The sequence below is a fragment of the Melanerpes formicivorus genome, unplaced genomic scaffold, assembly GCF_026170545.1.
Source record: "Melanerpes formicivorus ecotype bairdi unplaced genomic scaffold, bMelFor1.0.p_v2 SCAF_4, whole genome shotgun sequence".
Taxonomy (NCBI): Eukaryota; Metazoa; Chordata; class Aves; order Piciformes; family Picidae; genus Melanerpes; species Melanerpes formicivorus.
The window spans coordinates 37,159,299-37,182,613 of record NW_027142356.1 but is presented as its reverse complement, the minus strand read 5'-3'; the positions used below and the strand labels follow the sequence as shown (position 1 = coordinate 37,182,613).

Sequence of the window (23,315 nt, the reverse complement as noted above, 5' to 3'; positions counted from 1 at the left end):
TAGAAACTGCCTGGAAATTGTACTTTTAGTACTCTCACTGCTGTGGTTTCTTTGTAGTGCATCACATTAACAAAGTAGAATCTTAGACTGTGTGTGCAAATGTCTGTGCCAGATCAGGCAGAATCACAGAATGGTTTAGGTTGGAAGGGGCCTTAGAGATCATCTACTCCAACCTCCCTGCCATTTGCAGGGACACCTGATTCTATAATTCTGTGAAACTAGACTCAGCTGCTCAAGGCCTCATCCAGCCTGGCCTGAACACCCCCAGGGAGGAGGCAGCCACAACCTCCCTGGGCAGCCCATTCCAGAGTCTCACCACCCTCCTACTGAAGAACTTCTTCCTCAGCTCCAGTCTAACCCTGCTCTCCCTGAGCTTCAAACCATTCCCCCTTGTCCTGTCTCTAGGCACTCTGGTGAAAAGTCCCTCTGCAGCCTTCCTGTAGGATCCCTTCAGGTATTGGAAGGCAGCTCTAAGGTCCCCCTGGAATCTTCTCCAGGCTGAACAGCCCAAGCTCCCTCAGCCTATCCTCATAGCAGAGGTGCTGCATCCCTTGGATCATCTTTGTGGCCTTCCTCTGGACTCACTCCATCAGCTCTGTGTCCTTATTTTAATAAAGACACCACAACTGGAGGTGGTATTTGAGGTGGGGTCTAAGCAGAGCAGAATCAAGGGGCAGAATCCCCTCTCTTGCCCTGCTGCCTACACTCCTCTGGACGCAGTCCAGCACACAGCTGCCTGCTGGGCTGCATGAGGGCACTGCTAGCTCTTGGAGAGCTTCTCAGCAATCAACACCCCCAAGTATTATTTTGCCTAAGAGTGAGAATAACTTATGTATAATGGTAACAAGTACTTCAATCTACTTAAATGTTAATGAAAATGGTCTAACAAATATAATTTAGAGTGGATTATCTCTTTGAATCTCTTTATCTGGCATTGCTACAGGAGGTGTATCTTCCACAGCTGAGATGCTTTGGCATCTTACTGATTGTCCTTGTGCAATGGAACATTTTTTGCATAACAAGTTAGTTTTGTTGAGATGCAGTTTTATTGAGAGGCTGATTCATTTTTGTCACAGAGTATCAGTTCCTAGTGCTGCTTTATTTGTTTCCACAGCTATGTGCATCTGGACATCTACAGCGGGTTGAACAGTAACCTAAACCGCCAGCACCACAGACTGGAGTCTCGCTACAGCAGCAGCTCTGGAGGATCATATGAAGAGGAAAAAAGTAATATTTTGATTTTAAAGCACTTCTGTGGGTCAAAACTTTCACAGCTTAGTGCCATGGTCTAGTCAGGGTTAAGTGATTGGTTGGACTTGATGATCTCGGAGATCTCTTGAACCTGATTGATTTTGTGATTCAGTGCTAAGATCAAAGAATGTACAACAAAAAGCATGTTTTCAAATCAGTTTATGCCATCCCCACAGATCATGCCTATTTCCTCAACATTCCACAACCTTCAGCAAAAGTATTAAGTGCCTCATCCAGTCTCTTCTTAAACACCTCCAGGGATGTCGACCCCACCACCTCCCTGGGCAGCACATTCCAGTGGGCAATTGGAATATTCCTATTCCAATGAATACTGCTATTAAAGTCTGGCATGGATTTGGGTACAGCAGAATATGCAAGGAAGATAATGAGCTTTCTTTCCTTCCCTTGTCCTCTGGAATGAATCAGAGAGTCACAGAATCACAGAATGGGCTGTTATCTAGTCCAGCCCCCTCTGCAGTCAGCAGCGACATCCTCAATTAGATCAGGCTGCCCAGAGCTCTGTTGAGCCTCACCTTGAATTCATTTCCAGGAATGGAGCCTCAACTACCTCCCTGGGCAACCTGTTCTAGTGTTCCACCACACTCATGGTGCAGAACATGCTCCTAACATCCAATCTAAATCTACTCTTCTCCAGTTTGAGGCCATTGCCCCTCATCACTACAGGCATTTGTAGCTGGAGTGGCTACAATACTGGGCTTCCATTCTAACTGTATATAACAATGTGAATTCAGTGAGTTGAAGCTGTACAATTCAATCATAATGTATAAAAACAAAGCCACAATTACATCTGGGATGCTTGATTGTCCCATGATTTGTTGTTTACACTTTCAGTTGCTTTCTGAACTTCAACAGCAATTTCAAGTATCATCAAAATGGTACTTTCTGAGGAAAACAGTCTAAAAAACCAGTCTAAACAGTATTTATTTGTACAAGCATGTCAGCATCATGTCCTAAGATATCCTCATGCAGCTCTAGACACATTTTTCTGCTTTGGAATACCAATGGTGAATTGTGAACGCTTTCACAAATGAAGCAGTTTTATTCTGCCTTCTTTGCCAGTACCAACACCAAAGATAGATAGAAGGTTAAGCAGAAGGAACAGGAGAGAGGTCAGCAGGGGCAAGGTGAGGTGAATGAAGCAAAGATGGTGGAAAAAGTAACAAAGTTAAAAAGTAGAAGTAAAGTGCTTTGAAATGATAGCACTCCTTGGCCTGGTATTTAAACAATGAAGTGCAAAACCTTATGAGAAGCCAGAGCAGAGGAAAGTGTAGCAACAACACAGGAGCTCTTTAAGCTCTTCAGGCTTTTGTGTTTTGGGTGGGTTTTTGTGTGATCTGTGGTGTTTTTCCTGAGGTGCAGAGATAAGGAAAGAGACAGGAATCTGTCCTGAAATGCCATATACTTTTGGAGACTCCCTTAATACAGACTTGTTAGCTGTGGCTACTTTTGTACTAGTGCCTAAGATATTAAATCATCTTGACAATGCTAGGGAAAGCTAAGAGGGTCATGTAATCAGGCAAAAAGGAGAACAGTGGTCAAAGAGTAAATGAGGCATTACATTAATGGGCATGCTTGCTTGAAACTCTTGTTTGAGTTAACAAGCTGCTGGCAATTAAAATGACTTTGTGCTTTAGCCCTGCATGGGATTATTTCATGCATTCCAGTTTGATCTGGGTCATAATAGTGCTCCCACAAACTGTCGTCTTAGCTTTCCCTCAGGTTTTTTTCACTGACACTTGATTTGCTACCAGGTCACTTGTTTGGGTATGGTAGAGCACATGACACAGTACTGCCTTTTCCTCACTGTAAATTTCTGCATTGCATGTCAGTGTGTCCCATGCTGTATTGAAGCCACAGACTCCATTAGCATCTCCTTATGCACTCCTTACTCACAGAATCACAGAATGTTTCCCCATATGTTTAAGCCCAGGCTGAATGAGGCTCTGGCCAGCCTGCTCTAGTGTGGGGTGTCCCTGCCCATGGCAGGGGGGTTGGAACTAGATGATTCTTGTGGTCCCTTCCAACCCTGACTGATATTATGATACTATGATATGCCCCAGCATTATCTGACACTTAGAACAGGTGGAGTTTTGCTAGTGACACCTATGAAGAGGTGCTTCTGAGAAATACTTCCATAGCTTATAATGAAGTGCAGCTATTCAAATTCATTTCAGTACCATCACACAGAATCACAGAAACATTCAGGTTGGAAAAGACCCTGTGATCATCGAGTCCAACCATTAACCCTACTCTACAAGGTTCACCCCTAAACCATAGCCCCAAGCACCACATCCAAATGACCTTTACACACATCCAGGGTTGATGATTCAACCACCAGGATGTGGTTGAATTTTGAGCCCCGGCCTTGATTCTTTGACACGAGGTTTGAAATGCAAGGACATTATATTAGATCACTTTGCCTTGTTTTCCTTATGTGCATCCCATGTACCCTATGTGCATCCATTGTTATGATGAATGCACTCAACTGTCCAGAATCATGCTCATGCAAAAAGTAATAACCACTTTTCTTTGCTGTTTTGTTTCCTTGTACAAAACCAACCACCCTGTATCCAACTACTTGCTGTGAATAGGATAGGATAGGATAGGATAGGATAGGATAGGATAGGATAGGATAGGATAGGATAGGATAGAATAGAATAGAATAGAATAGAATAGAATAGAATAGAATAGAATAGAATAGAATAGAATAGAATAGAATAGAATTAACCAGCTTGGAAAAGACCTTTGGGATCATCAAGTTCAACCTATCACCCAACACAATCTCATCAACTAAACCATGGCACCAAGTGCCTCATTCAGGCTCAAACACTTCCAGGGATGGTGACTCCACCACCTCCCTGGGCAGCACATTCCAATGGCCAATCTCTCTGGGAAGAACTTCCTAACACCCAGCCTAAACCTCCCCTGGCACAGCTTGAGGCTGTCCTCTTGTTCTGTTGGAGGTTGGTTATAGCTGGTTCCCTGCTCTCCTAGATCTCACACAATCACAGAATGTTGAGGGTTGAAAGGGACCTCCAGAGATCATCGAGTCCAAGCGCCCCTGACAGGGCAGGCCGCACAGGAGCACATCCAGGCGGGTTTTCGAAGTCTCCACAGAAGGAGACTCCACAACCTCTCAGGGCAGCCTGCTCCAGGGCTTTTCAAGAATTTAAAAATACTTGTTTAGAAGAGTGTATAATACAGAAACACACATATGTTTTCTTCTGGTTTCATTATCTGTTGTGTTAGGTGACTCAATGCCTCTGTATTCCAACTGGCGGTTGAAAGTGATGGAGCACAATCAAGGAGAGCCTCTACCCTTCCCACCTACTGGAGGTTGCTGGTCACCACTGGTGGATTACTTGCCTGAAACTTCTCCTCCTGGCATGTCTCTTCACAGGTAACTGTTTTAACAGCACTGGTGGCAGTTCATGGTGATTTGAGCTGCACAGCTACAGTAATTTAAAGCTAGGAGACTGCAAGACAGAAGGCAGAACATTTGTCTTCTGTGATTTTACTCAGGGCTAGCAGTTACAGATTCTGATTTGGAGGTGTAAAGTTTTTCTACATAATGAGCATTCATCTTTGCTTTTACAATACAACTTTGTGGATGTTTATAGACTTCCCAATACTGGTTAGTAGCATATGAAGCTCTTTGCAGCTTTTAATGAAGTTCATGTTATGTTAACCTAACAAAAATGTTTGTTGTTGTTTGTAGATGCAATATAGCAGTGATCCTTCTGACTGACTTGATAGTTGACCACAGTGTGAAGGTGGAATGGGGAGGATATTTACATCTTCTGCTTCATGCAATTTTCATAGGTAACTAAATATGTCTAATAACTTAGAAGTTGTAGCTGGTTATCTAGCTGCTTTTTTCCACATTCAGCTTAATGCTTGCCATTGCACTGAAATCTCATTAGTTTGTTAATATTTACTATAACTTAAAATCCAGTTAAATATCTTTCAGCTTGATTAATGTGAATATAGTTATAAGGGGTTTAGAGTCATAGAATCATAGAATGGTTTGGGCTGGCAGGGATTTCCAAAGGTCATCTAGTCCAACCCCCTCTGCAGTGAGGAGGGACATCCTCCACTAGATCAGATTGCCCAGAGCCCTGTTGGGCCTGTCTCCAGTATCTCCAAGGACTGGGATTCAACTACCTCCCTGGGCAACCTATTGCAGTGTTCCAGCACCCTCATGGTGCTGAACTTGTTCCTAACATCCAATCTAAATCTCCTCTAATTCCAAACCATTGCCCCTCATCCTGTCACTGCAGGCCTTTGTGAACAGTCCCTCTTCAGCCTTCTTGTAGCCCCCTTCAGATACTGGAAAGCTGCTATTAGATCTTCCCAGAGCTTTCTCTTCTCCAGGCTGAAGAACCCCAGCTCCCTAAGCCTGTCTTTGTAGCAGAGGTGTCCCAGCCCCCCGATCATTTTTGTGCCCTCCTCTGGACCTGTTCTTCTGTTGGAGCCACTTTCACCTCTTTCTCTTTGTAGAAGACAGGAAAATTCTGGGGTTTTTTTCTTTCCATTTCTCAGTGTAGTCATTTTTATACAGAGCACAGATTAAGTGGTTACTGCTGTGGGAGGAACAAGTTGCAACAGTCAGTTCAACTCTGTGCTTTTGGTTTTATATTGAAACACTGAAAAGAAGTTGTTTAATGAATTACAAATCAATGATTTGGTAAAGTATAACAGACCAGTCTGAAGAGTGCTGGGTGTTAAATGATTTAATTCAGCATGTTCTTTGGAATGTCACTAAGCTTTGCCATTTCCATTTTCTGCTAGGTTTTGACCACTGTCACCCAGAAGTCTATGAGCATTGCAAACGGCTGCTTTTGCATCTACTGATAGTGATGGGATCTGGCAGTAATGTCCAGTCTGTTGCCTCTGTCCTACTCAGAAACAGAGAGTTCAATGAGTCCAGGGTGCTTACTGTCAAGCAAGCTACACATCTAGATTACACTTTCACAGGTAGGCTTTAGATGTGTGGAGTGTTGCTTGGCAAAATGCCATGGAAAATGATCTTTTCTTCCAGAAATGTTTTAAATGTCTGTTATTTCTCATGTTTCCCTAAGCCCTTGGCAATAGAATTTGTTTCTTGAGATTATAATTAAGTCAAAATTCACAGAATCATAGACCTCAGAGATCAAGTCCAACCTATTACCTAATACCTAACACCTCCTGACAGCTAAACCATGGCTCCAAGTGCCACATCCAATCCTTTTGTGAACACCTCCAGGGATGGTGACTCCACCACCTCCCTGGGCAGCAGATCCCAATTGACAATTACTCTGTCTGGGAAGAACTTTCTCCTCACCTTGAGCCTAAAATTCCCCTGGCACAGGTTGAGACTGTGTCCTCTTGTTCTGGTGCTGCTTGCCTGGGAGAAGAGACCACCCCCCACCTGTCTACAACCTCCCTTCAGGTAGTTGTAGAGAGAAATTCATAGTATCATAGTATCATTCAGGGTTGGAAGGGACCACAAGGATCATCTAGTTCCAACCCCCCTGCCATGGGCAGAGACACCCCACACTAGATCAGGCTGGCCAGAGCCTCATCCAGCCTGAGCTTAAACACCCCCAGGGATGGTATGATTCATGTTAGCACTTTCTGCTCAGTCATAGGAGTTGAATGATTGAAAGGGATTGAAAACCATAGAGGGGGCTCATTCATTTTGATCTGTAATATGGTTGTTTTTATGATGCCCATGGCAATGAAAACCCTATAAGATACATCTCTTACTTGTTTATAACAGTTTTCCTGACTCTTTTCAGCTGCATTTGCATTATTCAACAGGTTACCAGAATACTCTTTTGAGATACTAACTTGTAATGTTCACTTTAACAAGATTGTAACATAGAGGAAATGCTATTTTCCATGTGTGTCTTTCTCAAAGGGATATTTAGAGGGTAGGAGCCTTAGTTTCTAAATGTGAAATAGTTGATTTTTCAGTATTTCATAGTATTTCAGTAGGTGGCAGCCTGCTGCTATAAAATCTGTTCTGTGTTGTTCACATCAGAAGTGGTTCTGTCACTAACCAAACATATTCATCTGTTTTGTTAATTGGATATTCATAGCGATCAGAGATTAAAAAATGGGCATAGGCAATAAATTATGTGTAAAACCTGTTCACAGAACTTCACTGTTGCACCTATGTGGTGACTTACACAACCCACTCCATCCCTAATTTTTCCAGCTGTGGGTAAAACACAGTATTTTGTTGTTACTAAAACAAAAATGTCTGATAGAACCTGGAATAAGATCAGCATCAAACGTTTCCAGATGATGCTTAAAATAACTTGATGGTGATGAGTATGCATAGTATCTGGTGAGTACCTGATGATGAGTATGCATAGTATGGTCTGGGTTGGAAGAGACCTCCAAAAGTCAGCCAGTCCAACCCCCTCTGCACTCAGCAGGGACATCCTCCACTAGATCAGGTTGCCCAGGGCCCTGTCCAGCCTTACCTTGAATATCTCCAGGGATGGGGCCACAACCATCTCCCCAGGCAACCTCTTCAAGTGTTCCACTACCCTCATGGTAAAGAACTTGTTCCTAACATCCATCCTAACATCCTGTTGTGCCTAGCACAAGGTGAGACAAGCTGTTCCATTTTCTTTGAACCAGTCCAACTCTTGGGACTCTGTAGAGTGAAAACTTGTGGTGGCTGTCAGAGAATCTCAAGCTTATCTACAGTTGTTACAGAGGTGCTAGACCCACTTTTCCTTGCCAAGTTTACTTTCTCCCAGCACTTCTTGGATAGAAGAGTAGTGTGTAGTGTTAGTGCTTTTGCATTTGATTGCCTGATGCTTCTTTACACAGAGACAAAAATCTTAGAGGAGCAAGACTGAGCTCACTTCAGAGGAACTCTGTACAGCCAGAGGAGCTCTGCTTAGGTTTGCCCTGACTAGCTAATACTTAGTGTTTATTGGTTTAAAGTGCTGTCATTTACACTGAGACTGAGTTCTAACCAAGAAAGCAACATCTGCACATTATTGGGAAGCAGTTTGTGTCATTTTCCTCAGCTGATTAAGGTGAGATGCCTCAGAAGCCAGTGAGCTGTTGTGTTACTGCTACAAACTCAAGCATAATGCAGTGGATTTAAAAAGGGATCCAGCAGTTCCTTGCTGAGGAAGACTTTGCCTATGTCAGATTGCATTGAAATGATTGCATCCATTACATTATTCTCAATACATTGACTAAGTTGCTGGGGGAGGGGTTAAGGGTTAGTTTTCCTTTTTATGTACTTAATATTAACTGTCAACCTAAGAGCACAATAATCATCTTGGTTTTATTCCAGCAGGTGTTCATGATTTTATACCTGACTACCAGCCCTCCCCAATGACAGACTCAGGGCTTAGTTCAAGTTCTACCTCTTCTAGCATCAGTTTAGGAAATACAAGTGCTGCCATTTCTCATCTGCAAACCACAATCCTCAATGAGGTTGACATTTCAGTAGAGCAGGATGAAAAAGTGAAAACTCTCATAGAATTTATTACCTCAAGGTAAGATTTCAGTTCTCATTTTTCTCCAGACCTGCATTTTGTGGAAATATGTTTGTTTAGCAACCATTTTTCTCCCTTTGCCTCTGTTTTATCACCAGAAAGAGATAGTTTAATTCTGAAGTGGGTTTATGTTCCACAGTCTATGAACAGCTCTAACTTAGCAATAATTTCAAATCATTCCAGCTACCCTTTCATATCCTAAGTGTTTAAAAGCCTTTTGCCATGCTGTGTCACAGACCATTCACAGAATGTTAGGAGTTGGAAAGGGTCATGAAAGATCATTGAGACCAACCCCCCTGCGAGAGCAGGATCACCTGGGGCAGGTCACACAGGAACACATCCAACTGGGTTTTGAATACCTCCAGTGAAGGAGACTCCCCAGCCTCTCTGGGCAGCCTGCTCCAGGGCTCTGGCACCACCACAGGGAAAAAGTTTTTCTTTATGTTCCCATGGCACCTCCTCTGTTCCAGCTTGCACCCATTGCCCCTTGTCCTGTTATTGGACATCCCTAAGCAGAGCCTGCCTTTGTCCTCCTGCCACTGCCCTGCACATCTTTATCAACAGGACTGAGATCACCCCTCAGTCTCCTCCAAGCTAAAGAGCCCCCAGGTCCTGCAGCCTGTGCTCATGAGGGAGATGTTGCACTCCTGTCAGCATTTTTGTGGATTTAGACTGGACTATTTCAGGCAGTGCCTTGAGGTCCTTCTTGACCTGAGGGGCCCAAAACTGGACACAATATTTCAGGTGGGGCCTTACCAGGCTATTCAAAACTAGGAGTTTGTGGCAAAGAACATTTGTAAAGTTACAAACAATTGTGGTAGAGGTTTGTGAGAGTGCATATAAAGCTTTCAAGACTGTGCAAATCTGAAATGCCACCTGTTTCCCAAAGCTTTTGGTTGTTACTACTAATGCTTTACATCAGCCTAAATTTGGAATGGCATGGTGGATTGAAGGGAAGCAAGTGGCAAGAAAGGAGATGCTTTCAAGAAGTCTGTAGTGGTGTTAGTTGTACTAAATGTTCTCTAACAGAGGACATCACTTCCTAAGCTTATTTCAGTTGGATCTGATATATTCCTTGTCACTTCCTCTGATACTCTATTATAGAACATTGGGCAGTTGACAAACTTCTTTCCAATTTGTGTCTGCAGTTCTAAATGCTTTATTTTGTTCTTTTGCAATTAACCTTAGGGTTAAAATGACACTGAGAATCCTAGAATTGTCAGGGTTGGAAGGGACCTCAAGGATCAGCCAGTTCCAACTCCCCTGACATGGGCAGGGACACCTCACACTACAGCAGGTTGCTCAGAGCCACATCCAGCCTGGCCTTCAAAACCTCCAGGGCTGAGGCTTCCACCACCTCCCTGGGCAACCTGTGCCAGTGTCTCACCACCCTCATGGGGAAGAACTTCTTCCTAATATCCAATCTGAATCTACTCACTTCTAGTCTTACTCCTTCCCCCGCAAGTCCTATTGCTCCCTGACACCCTACAAAGTCCCTCCCCAGCTTTCTTGTAGCCCCCTTCAGATACTGGAATAAAAATGCTGATGACAAAGGCTGTGGTTTATATTCTCTTTGTTTTTTATATTTCTAGGAAAAGAGGCCCACTTTGGAATCATGAAGATGTTTCAGCAAAGAATCCTAATATCAAGAGTGCTGAACAGTTAACTGTGTTTCTAAAGCATGTGGTGTCTATATTTAAACAGTCCAGCTCAGGTATGTTGGAGAACAGTTGATCCAGAATACAGTATCCCAAGTCTGCAAATGAAATGAATATTTCTGGGATGCCTTTAAATTTACAGATTAGCTGTGAAATCACTCTGAATGATTGCTTGCTGCATCTAAATAATAGATTTTTCTTATCTATTGCATACTTGAACTAAAATTAGGGAATCATAGAATGGCTTGGGTTCAAAGGGACCTCTTAGATCATCTACTCCAGCTTCCCCACCATGGGCAAAGATATCTCTCAACTAGACTCAGCTGCTCAAGGCCTCATCCAACCTGGCCTTTATCACCCCCAGGGAGGAGGCAACCACAATGTCCTTGGGCAGCCTGTTCCGGATTCTCACAACCCTCCTACTGAAGAACTTCTTCCTAAGCTCCAGTCTAACCCTGTTCTGCCTCAGCTTCAAACCATTCCCCCTTGTCCTGTCTCTAGACACCCTGATGAAAAGTCCCTCTGCAGCCTTCAGGTATTGGAAGGCAGCTCTAAGGTCCTTTAAGAGTCTTCTCTTCTCCAGCATGAATACCCTCAGCTCCCTCAGCTTATCCTCCTAGCAGAGGTTCTTCAGCCCTTGGATTGTCTTTGTGGCCCTCCTCTGGACTCACTCCAACATCTCTGTGTCCTTCTTATTATGGGGACACCAGAACTGTACACAGTATTACTGAAATAGAATGAGGTATTAAGAATATTATTTTACCTCATTCTATTAAGAATGAGATCAAATACCTTAATAATTTCTGGTGTCCATTTAATATTCAGATGATTAATATTTTATTCTCTGCAAGCCTCTCCAGTGTTAAGTGTTAGGAAATGCAAGTCTGCATGCCTGGAAAGGTCTTTGAGAGTAATGTAATACTGCTTGAGAAGAGCATGGAAGATGACAGTATTAGGCATGGCTTTGGTAATTGACTCTTCATTAAATTCTGATGGTTTGGGGTTTCATAAATCATTGTGTGGCTCCTGTCTTTGCTTTGGTAGGAGGATTTCAGCTGGAGCACCGCCTCAGTGAAGTTGCTTTGCAAACTGCGCTTTCCTGCTCCTCTCGACATTATGCTGGGAGGTCCTTTCAGATTTTCAGGGCTCTGAAGCAGCCTCTTACTGCATCTACACTTTCTGACGTTCTCTCCAGACTAGTAGAAACTGTTGGAGATGCAGGAGAAGAAGCTCAGGTATTTAATACATCTCCCCTACTTTATCAGAACGCTGTCTGCCTAAATGCCCTACCTGGGTCATTATTTTGAGAACACTGGAAAGCAATTTTTTACTGAGTTGCTTCTTGTTTTTAAATGAAGATTGTTTCAAATATCAGAACAGTTTTGATTGTGACACTTTCTGGTTAAATGATGGAAAAAAGGAGCTGCACACACTTGGTGCCATGGTTTAGTTGATTAGATGGTGTTTGGTGATAGGTTGGACTTGATGATCTCAAAGGTCTTTTCCAACCTGGTTAATTCTGTATTCTGTATTCTGTATTCTCTTCTGCAGCAGTAAGAACATCCAGAGTTTGATGCAGGTTTCCTGAAAACACCTTCTCTTTTGTAGCTAGCAAATCTTGAGGTCATAGAATCACAGAATCAACCAGGTTGGAAGAGACCTCCAAGATCATCCAGTCCAACCTATCACCCAACCCTATCCAATCAACTAGACCCTGGCACTAAGTGCCTCACCCAGGCTTTTCTTGAAGATCTCCAGGGACTCCACCACCTCCCTGGGCAGCACATTCCAATGGCAAATCACAATAATTTAGGTTTTCCTTCAGTAAGAACTTAAGCTGATAAAGTGTTTAAAAGCATCCAGCTTACTGTTACTGTACACCTAAAGAAGTGGATCTGATCTTCTGATAGTGCAAAATGAGAGTCAAAGTGGCTCTGTCAATTCCATTCTGAAAAAGAATATCAAACCAGACTTGAGTTTTTTCCTGTCTTGGAGCTATGTGGCTTCTTGGAGCTCTCTGATCAGGATTATAGAATAGAATAGAATAGAATAGAATAGAATAGAATAGAATAGAATAGAATAGAATAGAATAGAATAGAATAGAATAGAATAGACCAGACCAGACCAGACCAGGTTGGAAGAGACCTTCAAGATCATCGCGTCCAACCTATCATCCAACACCATCTAATCAACTAACCCATGGCACCAAGCACCCTGTCAAGTCTCCTCCTGAACACCTCCAGTGATGGCGACTCCACCACTGGAGGTGTTCTAATTGAAGCATGAAACAACAATTTAGTTACTGCTTTTACATTTTTTATATCACTGCTCAGTAAATGTTTTGTGGTGTTGCATAATTTATAATGACCTGCTGGCTCTCCTCAGGGTTTTGTCATAGAACTGCTTCTGACCTTAGAGTCTGCTATTGATACCTTGGCTGAAACCATGAAGCATTATGATCTGCTTTCTGCCCTTTCTCAGTAAGTTCTTTTATTTACACATGTTTTTAATTATACATTTTTAGACATGTGAGTTGTTCAAGATCTCTGTTACAAAGGTAATGAAATAATTTTGTCTTGTCCTTGCAGAATAGTTGTATCCCTACAGCAAAATTGCTTGCTCTCTTGTGTTTTTTTCTATCTGCCTCAAGCAAACTCCTAACAATCTAGATTTACTGAAAAGGATTTCTGCTACCATTCCAACATCACAGAATCACAGAATTTCAGGGGCTGGGAGGGACCTCAACAGCTCATCCAGTCCAACCTCCCTGCCAGAGCAGTATCACCTACACCAGATTACACAGGAATGCATCCAGGAGACTCTTGAATATCTCCAGAAGGGGAGACTCCACGACCCCCCTGGGCAGCCTGTTCCAGGGCTCTGTCACCCTCACAGGGTAAAAATTTTCCTCATACTTACATGCAACTTCCTATGCCTCAACTTCCACCATTGCCCCTTGTGCTGTCACTGGGCATCACCCAGCAGAGCCTGGCTCCAGCCTCTCAGGACTCACCTTTACATCTTTATAAACATCGATGAGGTCACCTCTCAGGTCTCCTCTTCTCCAAGCTGAAGAGACTTCAGCTCCCTCAGTCTCTCCTCATACAGAAGATGTTCCACTCCCTTCATCATCCTCATGGCTCTGTGTTGGACTTTTTCAAGCAGTGCCCTGAGCTCTTTCTTGAACTGAGGGGCCCAGAACTGGACACAATATTCCAGGTGTAGCCTCACCAGTACAGAGTAGAGGGGGAGGAGAACCTCTCTTGACCTACTGGTCACACCGCTTCGATTCCACCCCAGAATGGCATTGGCCTTCCTGGCCACAAGAGCACACTGCTGGCTCATGGTCATCCTTCAATCCACCAGGACTCCCAGGCCCCTTTTCCCTTCACTGCTCCCCAGCAGGTCCATCCCCAACCTATACTGGTGTATGGAGTTGTTCCTTCCCAGGTGCAAGACTCTACACTTGCCCTTGTTGAGCTTCATCAAATTTCTCCCTGTTCAGCTCTCCAGCCTGTCCAAGTCTTGCTGAATGGCAGCACAACCTTCTGGTGTGGCAGCCACTACACCCTGCTTGGTGTCATCAGCAAACTTGCTGACAGAGGGCAGAATCTCACCACCCTCCTACTGAAGAACTTCCTCCTAATCTCAAGTCTAAGCCTACTCTCTCTTAGCTGCAAATCATTCCCCCTTGGCCTATTTCTAGACACCCTGATGAGAAGTCCCTCTCCAGCCCTCCTGTAATTCTTCTGGTGTTCTGTGACTGTAACAAACAGGTTTGGTAGCAGAGCTAACAAGATGCTCCAGTCTTGTCCTTATGCCAGAAGGATGTAAGTACTCTGTACTTTCATATATGATAATCCTCTTACAGTGAAGAAGCTCAGCACTCACTGTGTGCCTCTCTGTGTGGTTAGTGTAGCAGCTTCTTCTCTCCCTTTTTACTAGGCTGTGTGCTGTTAAAATATTTTGCATGGAATAATGTGTAACGTTGAGTTTTTATTTTAGAACCTCATACCATGAGTCTGTGATGGGAAACAAGTATGCAGCTAATAGGAAAAGCACTGGACAGATCAATCTAAGCACAAGCCCCATGAATAGTGGCAGTTGTTTGGGATACTACAGCAATACAAGGAGTAATTCCCTGAGACTGAATTTAATCAGCGAGCGGAGAGGCGACCGGCGGCGGAGCAACACACTGGATATAATGGATGGAAGGATAAACCACGGTGGAAGCTTGGCCAGGACTAGAAGCCTTTCCTCCCTGAGAGAGGGAGGCATGTATGATGTGCAGCCCACTACTGACCCTGTCAACTTGATGGCCACCATATTTTGGATTGCAGCTTCGTTGCTGGAGTCAGACTATGAGTATGAATACCTGTTGGCTCTCAAGCTGCTCAACAAGCTTCTCATCCATTTGCCTTTGGATAAGCCAGAGAGTCGGGAAAAGATAGAAAAGGTGCAGAGTAAACTGAAATGGAATAACTTCCCAGGCCTTCAGCAGCTCTTCCTCAAAGGCTTTACTTCAGCATCCACCCAAGAAATGACAGTTCATCTCCTCAGTAAACTCATCACAATCTCCAGGCATGCTTTGGTGGATCCTTCTCAGTTAGCAGGTATCTTCAGTAAATGCACGGGTAACGAAGAGACGTTTTTCTATCAAATTAACTATAATCAATCATCATCAGTAGCAATTCTGTATTGGCCATCAAAAAGCCCCACCTTGAGTTAAATGCTTTTTGCACTTGTCAATGTTGCACCACTAGATAGTGGGAATACACTGCAGACTGTGAATATCTGCCCAGAAATACTGCCCTTAAGCTTTCTGTGTTGACTCTGAAGTTACTTGCAAGTGAGTTTTAAGAGCACCTTTATTATTTTGCATATCTTGTGATAACTATTTCAAGCATTTACAGATTTTAGAAACAAGCAGACTCTTCTGCCTAAACCTATCCAGCTTCATTAGATTTTTGCTTAATTGGTCTGGTGATGATTTTATTTTCATCTTGTGCAAACACGCTCTGTATACATGCACACTTAGATACATGTATGTGTATTTATCATGTATCATAGTATCACAGTATCAGTCAGGGTTGGAAGAGACCACAAGGATCATCTTGTTCCAACCCCCCTGCCATGGGCAGGGACACCCCACACTAGATCAGGCTGGCCACAGCCTCGTCCAGCCTGGGCTTAAACACCTCCAGGGACAGGGCCCCAACCACCTCCCTGGACAACCTATTCCAGGGCTTCACCACTCTCATGGGGAAGAACTTCCTCCTCACCTGCAGTCTGAATCTCCCCACCTCCAGCTTCATTCCATTCCCCCTAGTCCTGTCACTACCTGAGATCCTGAGAAGTCCCTCCCCAGCCTTTCTGTAGGCCTCCTTCAGATACTGGAAGGCCACAATTAGGTCACCTTGGAGCCTTCTCTATATGTATTTATCTGTGTCGTGCTGTGTCTTAAATACCATATAACTCCACATTATACTGTCATATTAAGCTTCTTTAGGGATCATATAACTGTGTTTATGTATGTCTTTAGGATTTCCCTTAAACATCTTGTGCCTACTTCCTCATCTGATCCAACATTTTGATAACCCAACTCAGTTTTGTAAAGAAACAGCTGACAGGATAGCAAAGGTATGTAAAACAATGAACCTAAAATGAACCTCATTCATGATCCAGGACTTTATGCCACCATTGTTTCTGTAGTTTTCTGCTCCCTTATGCAGCACTCCTGTGTGATTCTAGTAGTAATGTAGCAATAACATTGGAAGGTGGTATTGTAAAGATGTGGTCCAGTCCTCATTTCTATGGTTGGACCTCGTTTTCCACCTCTGAGTTTCGCTTTGTTAACAAAAGAACACATTTAGTTTATTCTATAAAATGTAAAGAGCAAATCTCCTTCTTTGTGACATCAGTTACTTTTCCTTACTTGTCTGTGATTTTAAATGTGAATTTAACCATTTTTTTAAGCACCCTTCCTAGTTTGCTTATCAGGAGGAAGTGATCTTTAACTTTTGGACTGGTAGGCAGAGAAGAAAAGGCAGTGTGTTCTTTGCATTACTTGTATACAGTTGATTAACTTTGGGTTAGTTCTGAACTCTAGTGTCTGGTAGAGAAATTGCATGTTAGACAGCAACAATTTCCAGCCAGGCTGGTGGTGCCCTGGCCTGACAAGCTGTGTTTTAAGTCAGAACATGGAAAGTGGAGTAAGAAAGTGCTGTTTGTCATTGGAGATGCAGTCTCTGGGTGCCCAAACTGTGCTGTGCACGTCACTGACCCGCGTGCAGGCTGTCTCAAAGGAGCCTGATGCAAATCCAGAAATTACTGCTGCCCTTCCAGTACTTGCACAGCTACCTAGGGACATTAGACTGTGTAACTTTAGTAACAATAGTAGATAAATTTGGAGCATGGATGCCAAAGTACCAAAACTCAATGGAGGTGCTGCTTGTGTGATGAGTTCCATTGCAGCTATTAGAGTGCACTGGGGAAAGTGCATCCTGCCTTGTCAATGCTTCAGTTAAAAATGTGTCATTAAATATTCTCATTGCCTTTCAGGTTTGTGCAGAGGAGAAGTCACCAACTCTTGCCAACCTGGCTCACATGATGAGTTTATACAGCACACACAGTTACTCCAGAGACTGTTCTAACTGGATTAACGTAGTGTGTCGCTACTTGCATGACTCTTTCTCAGATGCCACGTTTAACCTCGTAACTTACCTCGCAGAGGTAAATTTTTGATGGAAGGGGATCTCCCATTGACACTCTGTGCACAGCCTTACATTTACTCATTGTCAATCCCTTATTATTCATGATTTTGAATAGTTGGGGCAAGGGGAGGGAAGAGGGAAGCCCATCTTACACAATGAGAGAATCGTATTTAAATGTACTAGGGGATAGAAAAGGAATCAGCACTCAGAGTTTGGAGTGCAGCAATTTAAATGTACCTTGAGATTATAATCCCTCTAATGATAGATCCCTTTCTTTATGATAATAGTGTTTTGTAGTAGATGCCTTCTGTACTGCATGGATACAGTGCCCTCACTGTCATGGTATTTAGTAACGCACACTTCTAAATACAAGTGTAAATAGATACAATACAAGTGCATTTAGTCAAATACATTTAGTGCAAGTCTTAAGAGACCTTTCTCTTTTGTTAAGCCAAGTACACATTTGAAGATGGACTTGTCACAGCTTTTAAAAAATCATTTCCAAGTTCAATTTTGAGTATTGCATGTCATCAAAGATCATTTAAATTATAGCACACCCTCTGAGATTCTGCCAGCCATTCATACAAGAGAATTGCTATTGCCTTTTGAAAAGTAGCTTGTGTGAGAAGCTTGTAGAGCTTCAAATTGATGAGGGTTTTTTTGTATTCTCATTAATGCTATGTACTTACTTTGTTCATAAGATTGTACTTTAAAGCATGGATGTAATTAGTTTTGATGCAGCTTCCAGGTTTCTGCATTTGTATGAACTCTTCTGCGTGCTCAGAAGTGTTTTACCACCACGTGCTGGAGATCTGTGCTAACAAATATGCCAGAATTCAGGGCAGAAAAAAGGGTGAATTAGGGCAGAGAACGTTGTTCTGTTGTGTGTTTTTTAGTCCTAAAGCAAAGTTTTGACAACATGAAGTCATACACTTAAATTTCTCAAAGGGGAAAATCAGTATGTGTGGAAGTTAACTAGATTTTGATGGTTGGCTTCACTGTTTGCTGCCATTAAAAGCCACAATGACATTCTGTATTTTTAACCCTTTTGTTTGTTTGTTTGTTTCTTTTTCTTAGCTGTTAGAGAAAGGGTTATCCAGTATGCAACAATCCTTACTGCAGATTATCTACAGTCTTCTGAGTCATATTGACCTATCCACAGCACCAGTGAAGCAGTTTAATTTGGAAATCATAAAAGTCATTGGTAAATACGTTCAGGTAGGTCCCCTGAAAAATCACAAGAGCTTTTCTGCTTGTTGTCACAGTGGTAGTGAAATTACACTTGAATTTTGGGATGGGGGGGGAGGAGAAATCATTTATTTCAGATACAAAAATAGTTGTTTGAAGTCAGATTTGTAATTTCATTTGTGTTGTAATTTAATTCACCATGTGCTTATGTTTTTGTCCAGTTTGGGCTACATCTTGTGGAATAAGTTGCCTGGGTGAATGTAAACCTAGGTACAGATACAGGCATCTCTCCAGATGTAGTTGGAGGAGATGATCCTGCTTTCCTACACTTCAACTGTTAAAACATTAGGAAATGCTTACTGCTAAATAGTGCACAAATGTCTTATTTAAGTGTATGTGCTTTCAAAATGAAGTTTCACAGTTAAATACACCTTTAAATCACTTGAATGTGCCTGTGAGGAACCTTAAGGTGCACCTTAAACGGGTTTGAGTGCATTTTGTATTAAAAGAAAGTCCCTGAAAGATAACCACTGTGTTTTGCCCTAGGTAGTTTAATCTTTTGTACTCTGAACACAATTCACTGCAAACCTATTTCACAGAAGAAGGTCCTAGCATCTTGCTGAAAGTTGTTTTTATTTTAAATGCCTGGAGCATAAGACCATTTCAGTGCACAACATTCTCTGGTTTGGGGTTTTTCTTCTTCTTCTTCTTCTCTTTTTAACCCTCCTTTTTTTTTTTTCCCCTCCTGAATTCCATTATGGCCAAGTGTATTTCAATCAAATGGTTTAATCATAATTAACCAAGAAAGGTGGTGTTCCCTGGATGTTTTATTATGGATGGACATGTGCTTTAGATATTGTGCTGCTGTCAGAGTGCATGAGGCAAAATGGAGTGATTAGCGTAACCGTTGTCGTTGTGAGCCGACAGCTACTTGCTTTGCCTCCAGCCTTTCTGTGCAAGCCCACACTGCCATGGAATCTGATCTCAATTAGAAGATGTTAGCTATCAAAATAATGGTACTAGCAAAAAAAAAATATATTCCTGAGAAGCCTGTGTATTTTTGATAGCAATGAAGGCTCTGGGGAGACCTTACAGCAGCCTTCCAGTACCTGGAAAGGGTCTATGAGAATGCTGGGAAGGGACTTTTTACAAGGGCTTGTGATGATAGGATGAGAGGGAATGGACTGAAGATGGAAGAGAGCAGCTTTAGACTGGAGATTAGGAAGAATTTTTTTACAGTGAGGGTGGGGAGACACTGGAACAGGTTGCCCAGGGAGGGCATGGATGCCCTACCCTGGAAGTGTTGAAGGCCAGGCTGGATGAGGCCTTGATCAGCCTGGGCTAGTGGAAGGTGTCCCTGCCAGTGCCAGGGGGGTTGGAACTGGATGATCTTTAAGGTCCCTTCCAAACCAAACCACTCTAAGAATCTATGAATTACATGAACTTGCATCAAATCATAGTGAGGGTGGTGAGACACTGGAACAGGTTACCCAGGGAAGCTGCTCCCTGGAGGTGTTCAAGGCTAGGCTGGACAAGGTCTTGAGCTACCTGGTGTAGCGGAAGGTGTCCCTGTCTATGGCAGGGGGGTTGGAACTGGATGATCTTTAAGGTCCCTTCCAAGCAGAATCATTCTGTGAATCTATGGAAAAGATCACAAGTGAGCTTGTCTTGTGTAAATGTGGTGCTTCTAAGCTGATTTATTTTAGTCCTCTGCAGTCACAAGGCATCTTAATCAATTGAAGTTGCTGCAGGATGGTTCAAGTTTGAAGCTACTTTTATTCAAGTTCATGATGCACAGAAATTCATAGAGATTGTTGAAGATTGCCATTATCTTTAAAAAGCATCATGCTAGCTAGACCTTGAAAGTGCTATTTCTATTTTAATGGACAAAATCACAAACATGTCATCCTAATTAAAGAAAAGGGGAAGAACCCCGCCAATATCCTGATAACTTACAAAATGGAAAGCTTTAAGCTTCAAGTACAATCCTAACATTTTCAGGAGTGTGAATCCTAACCCTCCCAAGGAGCTGCCTTTGGTGTAAGTTTCTTCTTCTCCTCCAGTCTCTGTAGTTGAAACTGCTGAGCTATTTACATGACTTTTTGAGGAGAGTGCACTTAACTCAGGGTCTGCTCCAAGTATGAGTATGTTCTCATACTTTTGCCTTGCCTTTTTTAAGCAGTCCATTGGTTTGATACTGTGTAAAAAAACCAAGTGTAAGTGTTTTTGCCTTTTTTTTTATGTGTGAAGATATATAAGGAACAAAATGTTTTTGTCTGTTTAGTATTCAGTTTATTTTGTCCATGAGTGTAGGACAATTAAAGCTTCCAAGAGCTGGAGGTTGTTTTGCTTTTAAATGAGGAATGGAAAAAAAACTAGAAATGGGTAGATTCAGACTGGATGTTAGGAAGAAGTTCTTCCCCATGAGGGTGGTGAGACACTGGCACAGGTTGCCCAGGGAGGTGGTGGAAGCCTCAGCCCTGGAGGGTTTGAAGGCCAGGCTGGATGTGGCTGTGAGCAACCTGATATAGTGTGAAGTGCCCCTGCCCATGTCAGGGGAGTTGGAACTGGCTGATCTTTGAGGTCCCTTCCAACCCCGACAATTCTCTGATTCTAAATGCTATCAGTTTTTATCTTCTGGGGCATGAATTGCAGATACTTCAGACACAGGAAAAAGAGAGTGTATATAGAGGGAGCAAGGCACTTGGTGCTGCTGCTGCTGCGACCTGGAGCTAGTGAGCCTGATGGCTTTGTACCTTTCCACTGCCTCTTTGGCACTTCAAGGTCTAAAGACTTACACCTGTGCTAGCACATGGCAGCCATGGCTAGATCAGAGCTTTGGCTTTGGGGAATGTTGCAATGCCTCAATGTAAAATCCTCCTGTGGCTTGAAAACGGCTGCCTTGTTTGAAGTGACTGTTTGGTGATTTTGTTTGTTGTCACTTAGAGTCCATATTGGAAGGAAGCCCTGAACATTTTGAAGCTGGTGGTGTCTCGCTCAGCAAGCCTTGTTGTACCTAATGATATTCCAAAGTCTTATGGAGGTGATGCAGGTTCTCCTGAGATCTCTTTCACAAAGATTTTTAATAATGTCTCCAAGGAGCTACCTGGGAAGACTTTGGATTTCCATTTTGACATCTCAGAGGTAATTGTGATCCTTCAGTTACAATGCAATAATGGCTTTCCATGGCCAGCTTGGATTTGTTTTCTCATAGCTTTATAGGTTTATCTGTTTTTTTTTACATACATGTAATTAGAGTTACACTGAAAGAGAAACTTGGAATTTATTTATGTTGTGGTTCTGCCTTTTCCCCCTCTTTTAAATGTCAGGACAGTTAATTCCTAAAAGTCAGGAGGATTATTTTCAAGGGTATTTCAGCTGTCAGAGAGCAGGCTAATGCAGTTGGCTGTTGCTTGCAGCATTGTAGGCTTTCATCAAATGAAGGGTTGTGTATTCAAGGGCTGAGAGGATTAAAACCCTGTACTGCAGTTTTGCTGTGACTTAGGAAGAGACAATTTAGAGGGGAGAGAAGGATACAGAATATAGGACCCTCAGTGTGCAATAGACATAACTGGAGAAAAACCTCCCTGTAGTTAAAAAGCACAGCCCTGCCCCCCCCAGTTTAGAACTGAAAGGAATATATTGATAAAGCTGATAGGCTGAGGGAGCTGGGGTTGTTCAGCCTAGAGCAGAGAAGACTCTGGGGTAACCTTAGAGCTGCCTTCCAATACCTGAAGGGATCCTACAGGAAGGCTGCAGAGGGACTTTTCCTAAGTGTGTCTAGCAACAGGACAAGGAGAAATGGTTTGAACCTGAGGGAGAGAGTAGGTTTAGGCTGGATCTTCAGGAAGTTCTTCAGTATGAGGGTGGTGAGACTCTGGAATAGGTTGCCTGTGGAGGTTGTGGCTGTGTCCTCCCTGGGAGTGTTCAAGGCTGGTTTGTATGAGGCCTTGAACAGCTGAGTCTAGTTGAGAGGCATCCCTGCCCTTGTTAGGGAGATTGGAGTAGATGATCTCTGAGGTCCCTTCCAGCCTAAAACATCCTATGATTCTGTGTCTGAAAAGAGCAGTGTAGCCAGATGATTGCAATGTAAGACAGGGATAGGAAAATTCTACAAACTCTAGAAATAATCAAAAGGGCTCCTGGCTGAAGCTGACCCAAGATAATGAAGGGAGATCTAGATATTTTGGGAGAATTACTCAAATTGGTTCCTCAAGGGAGTTTCAGGAACAAGATGAATTCCCACAGCATTTTTGGGATAGGATTTGCGGTCAGCAGGGCTGAACTTGATCTTGGGGGTTTGGAATTGTGCATGTGTTAGTGAAGCTGCTGATCTGTGGGAACAGTCTGTTCATGTCTCTGAATGATTCCACAGAGCAGCTTTGCCCCCACTTAGAATACAGTTGTTTTTAAAATGTGTTTAAAAATGTAACTGGATTGTCAGCATAAAACTTGCACAATTCAAAGAAAACCACAAGTGGGCTGAAGGGCAGCCTGCTGTGTACAGCCTGCTGTGTACGGCCTGCTGTGTACAGCCTGCTGTGTACAGCCTGCTGTGTACGGTCTGCTGTGTACAGCCTGCTGTATTTCCCAGTGTGCTCAGTGGGTTAGGCATGAGCTTCACAGAATGCTTAAAACCAGACAATCTCTCCTACATTTTATATAATACTGCATCCTTGTTCAACATCTTTGTCAGTGACATGGACAGTGGCATTGAGTGCACCCTCAGCAGGTTTGCTGATGACACCAAGCTGTGTGGTGCAGCAGACACGCTGGAGGGAAGGGAGGCCTTCCAGAGGGACCTGGACAGGCTGGAGAGGTGGGCACAAGCCAACCTCATGAGACTCAATAAGAGCAAGTGCAGGGTCCTGCATCTGGGTCGAGGCAATCCCAGGCACAAATCCAGGCTGGGCAGGGACTGGCTGGAAAGCAGCCCTGAGGAGAGAGACTTGGGGGTGCTGGTGGAGGAGAAG

At 43.1% G+C, this 23,315-nt stretch overlaps 1 protein-coding gene across 9 annotated transcripts in view; it reads left to right on the top strand.

The window, feature by feature from the left end:
- FRYL (FRY like transcription coactivator) overlaps positions 1–23,315 on the top strand; it is a 214,671-nt gene that overhangs the window by 155,207 nt on the left and 36,149 nt on the right. For 7 of the 9 annotated variants that reach the window (XM_068137657.1, XM_068137652.1, XM_068137651.1 and 4 more), the window contains 13 exons: positions 1,115–1,227; positions 4,522–4,672; positions 4,991–5,094; positions 6,064–6,249; positions 8,579–8,783; positions 10,376–10,497; positions 11,486–11,676; positions 12,827–12,921; positions 14,447–15,054; positions 15,984–16,081; positions 17,003–17,173; positions 18,232–18,372; positions 21,289–21,486. In XM_068137657.1, coding sequence (XP_067993758.1) covers positions 1,115–1,227; positions 4,522–4,672; positions 4,991–5,094; positions 6,064–6,249; positions 8,579–8,783; positions 10,376–10,497; positions 11,486–11,676; positions 12,827–12,921; positions 14,447–15,054; positions 15,984–16,081; positions 17,003–17,173; positions 18,232–18,372; positions 21,289–21,486 — 2,383 coding nt within the window. The remainder of the gene's footprint in view (positions 1–1,114; positions 1,228–4,521; positions 4,673–4,990; positions 5,095–6,063; positions 6,250–8,578; positions 8,784–10,375; positions 10,498–11,485; positions 11,677–12,826; positions 12,922–14,446; positions 15,055–15,983; positions 16,082–17,002; positions 17,174–18,231; positions 18,373–21,288; positions 21,487–23,315) is intronic. The other 2 variants (XM_068137658.1, XM_068137650.1) reach the window with 1 other exon arrangement.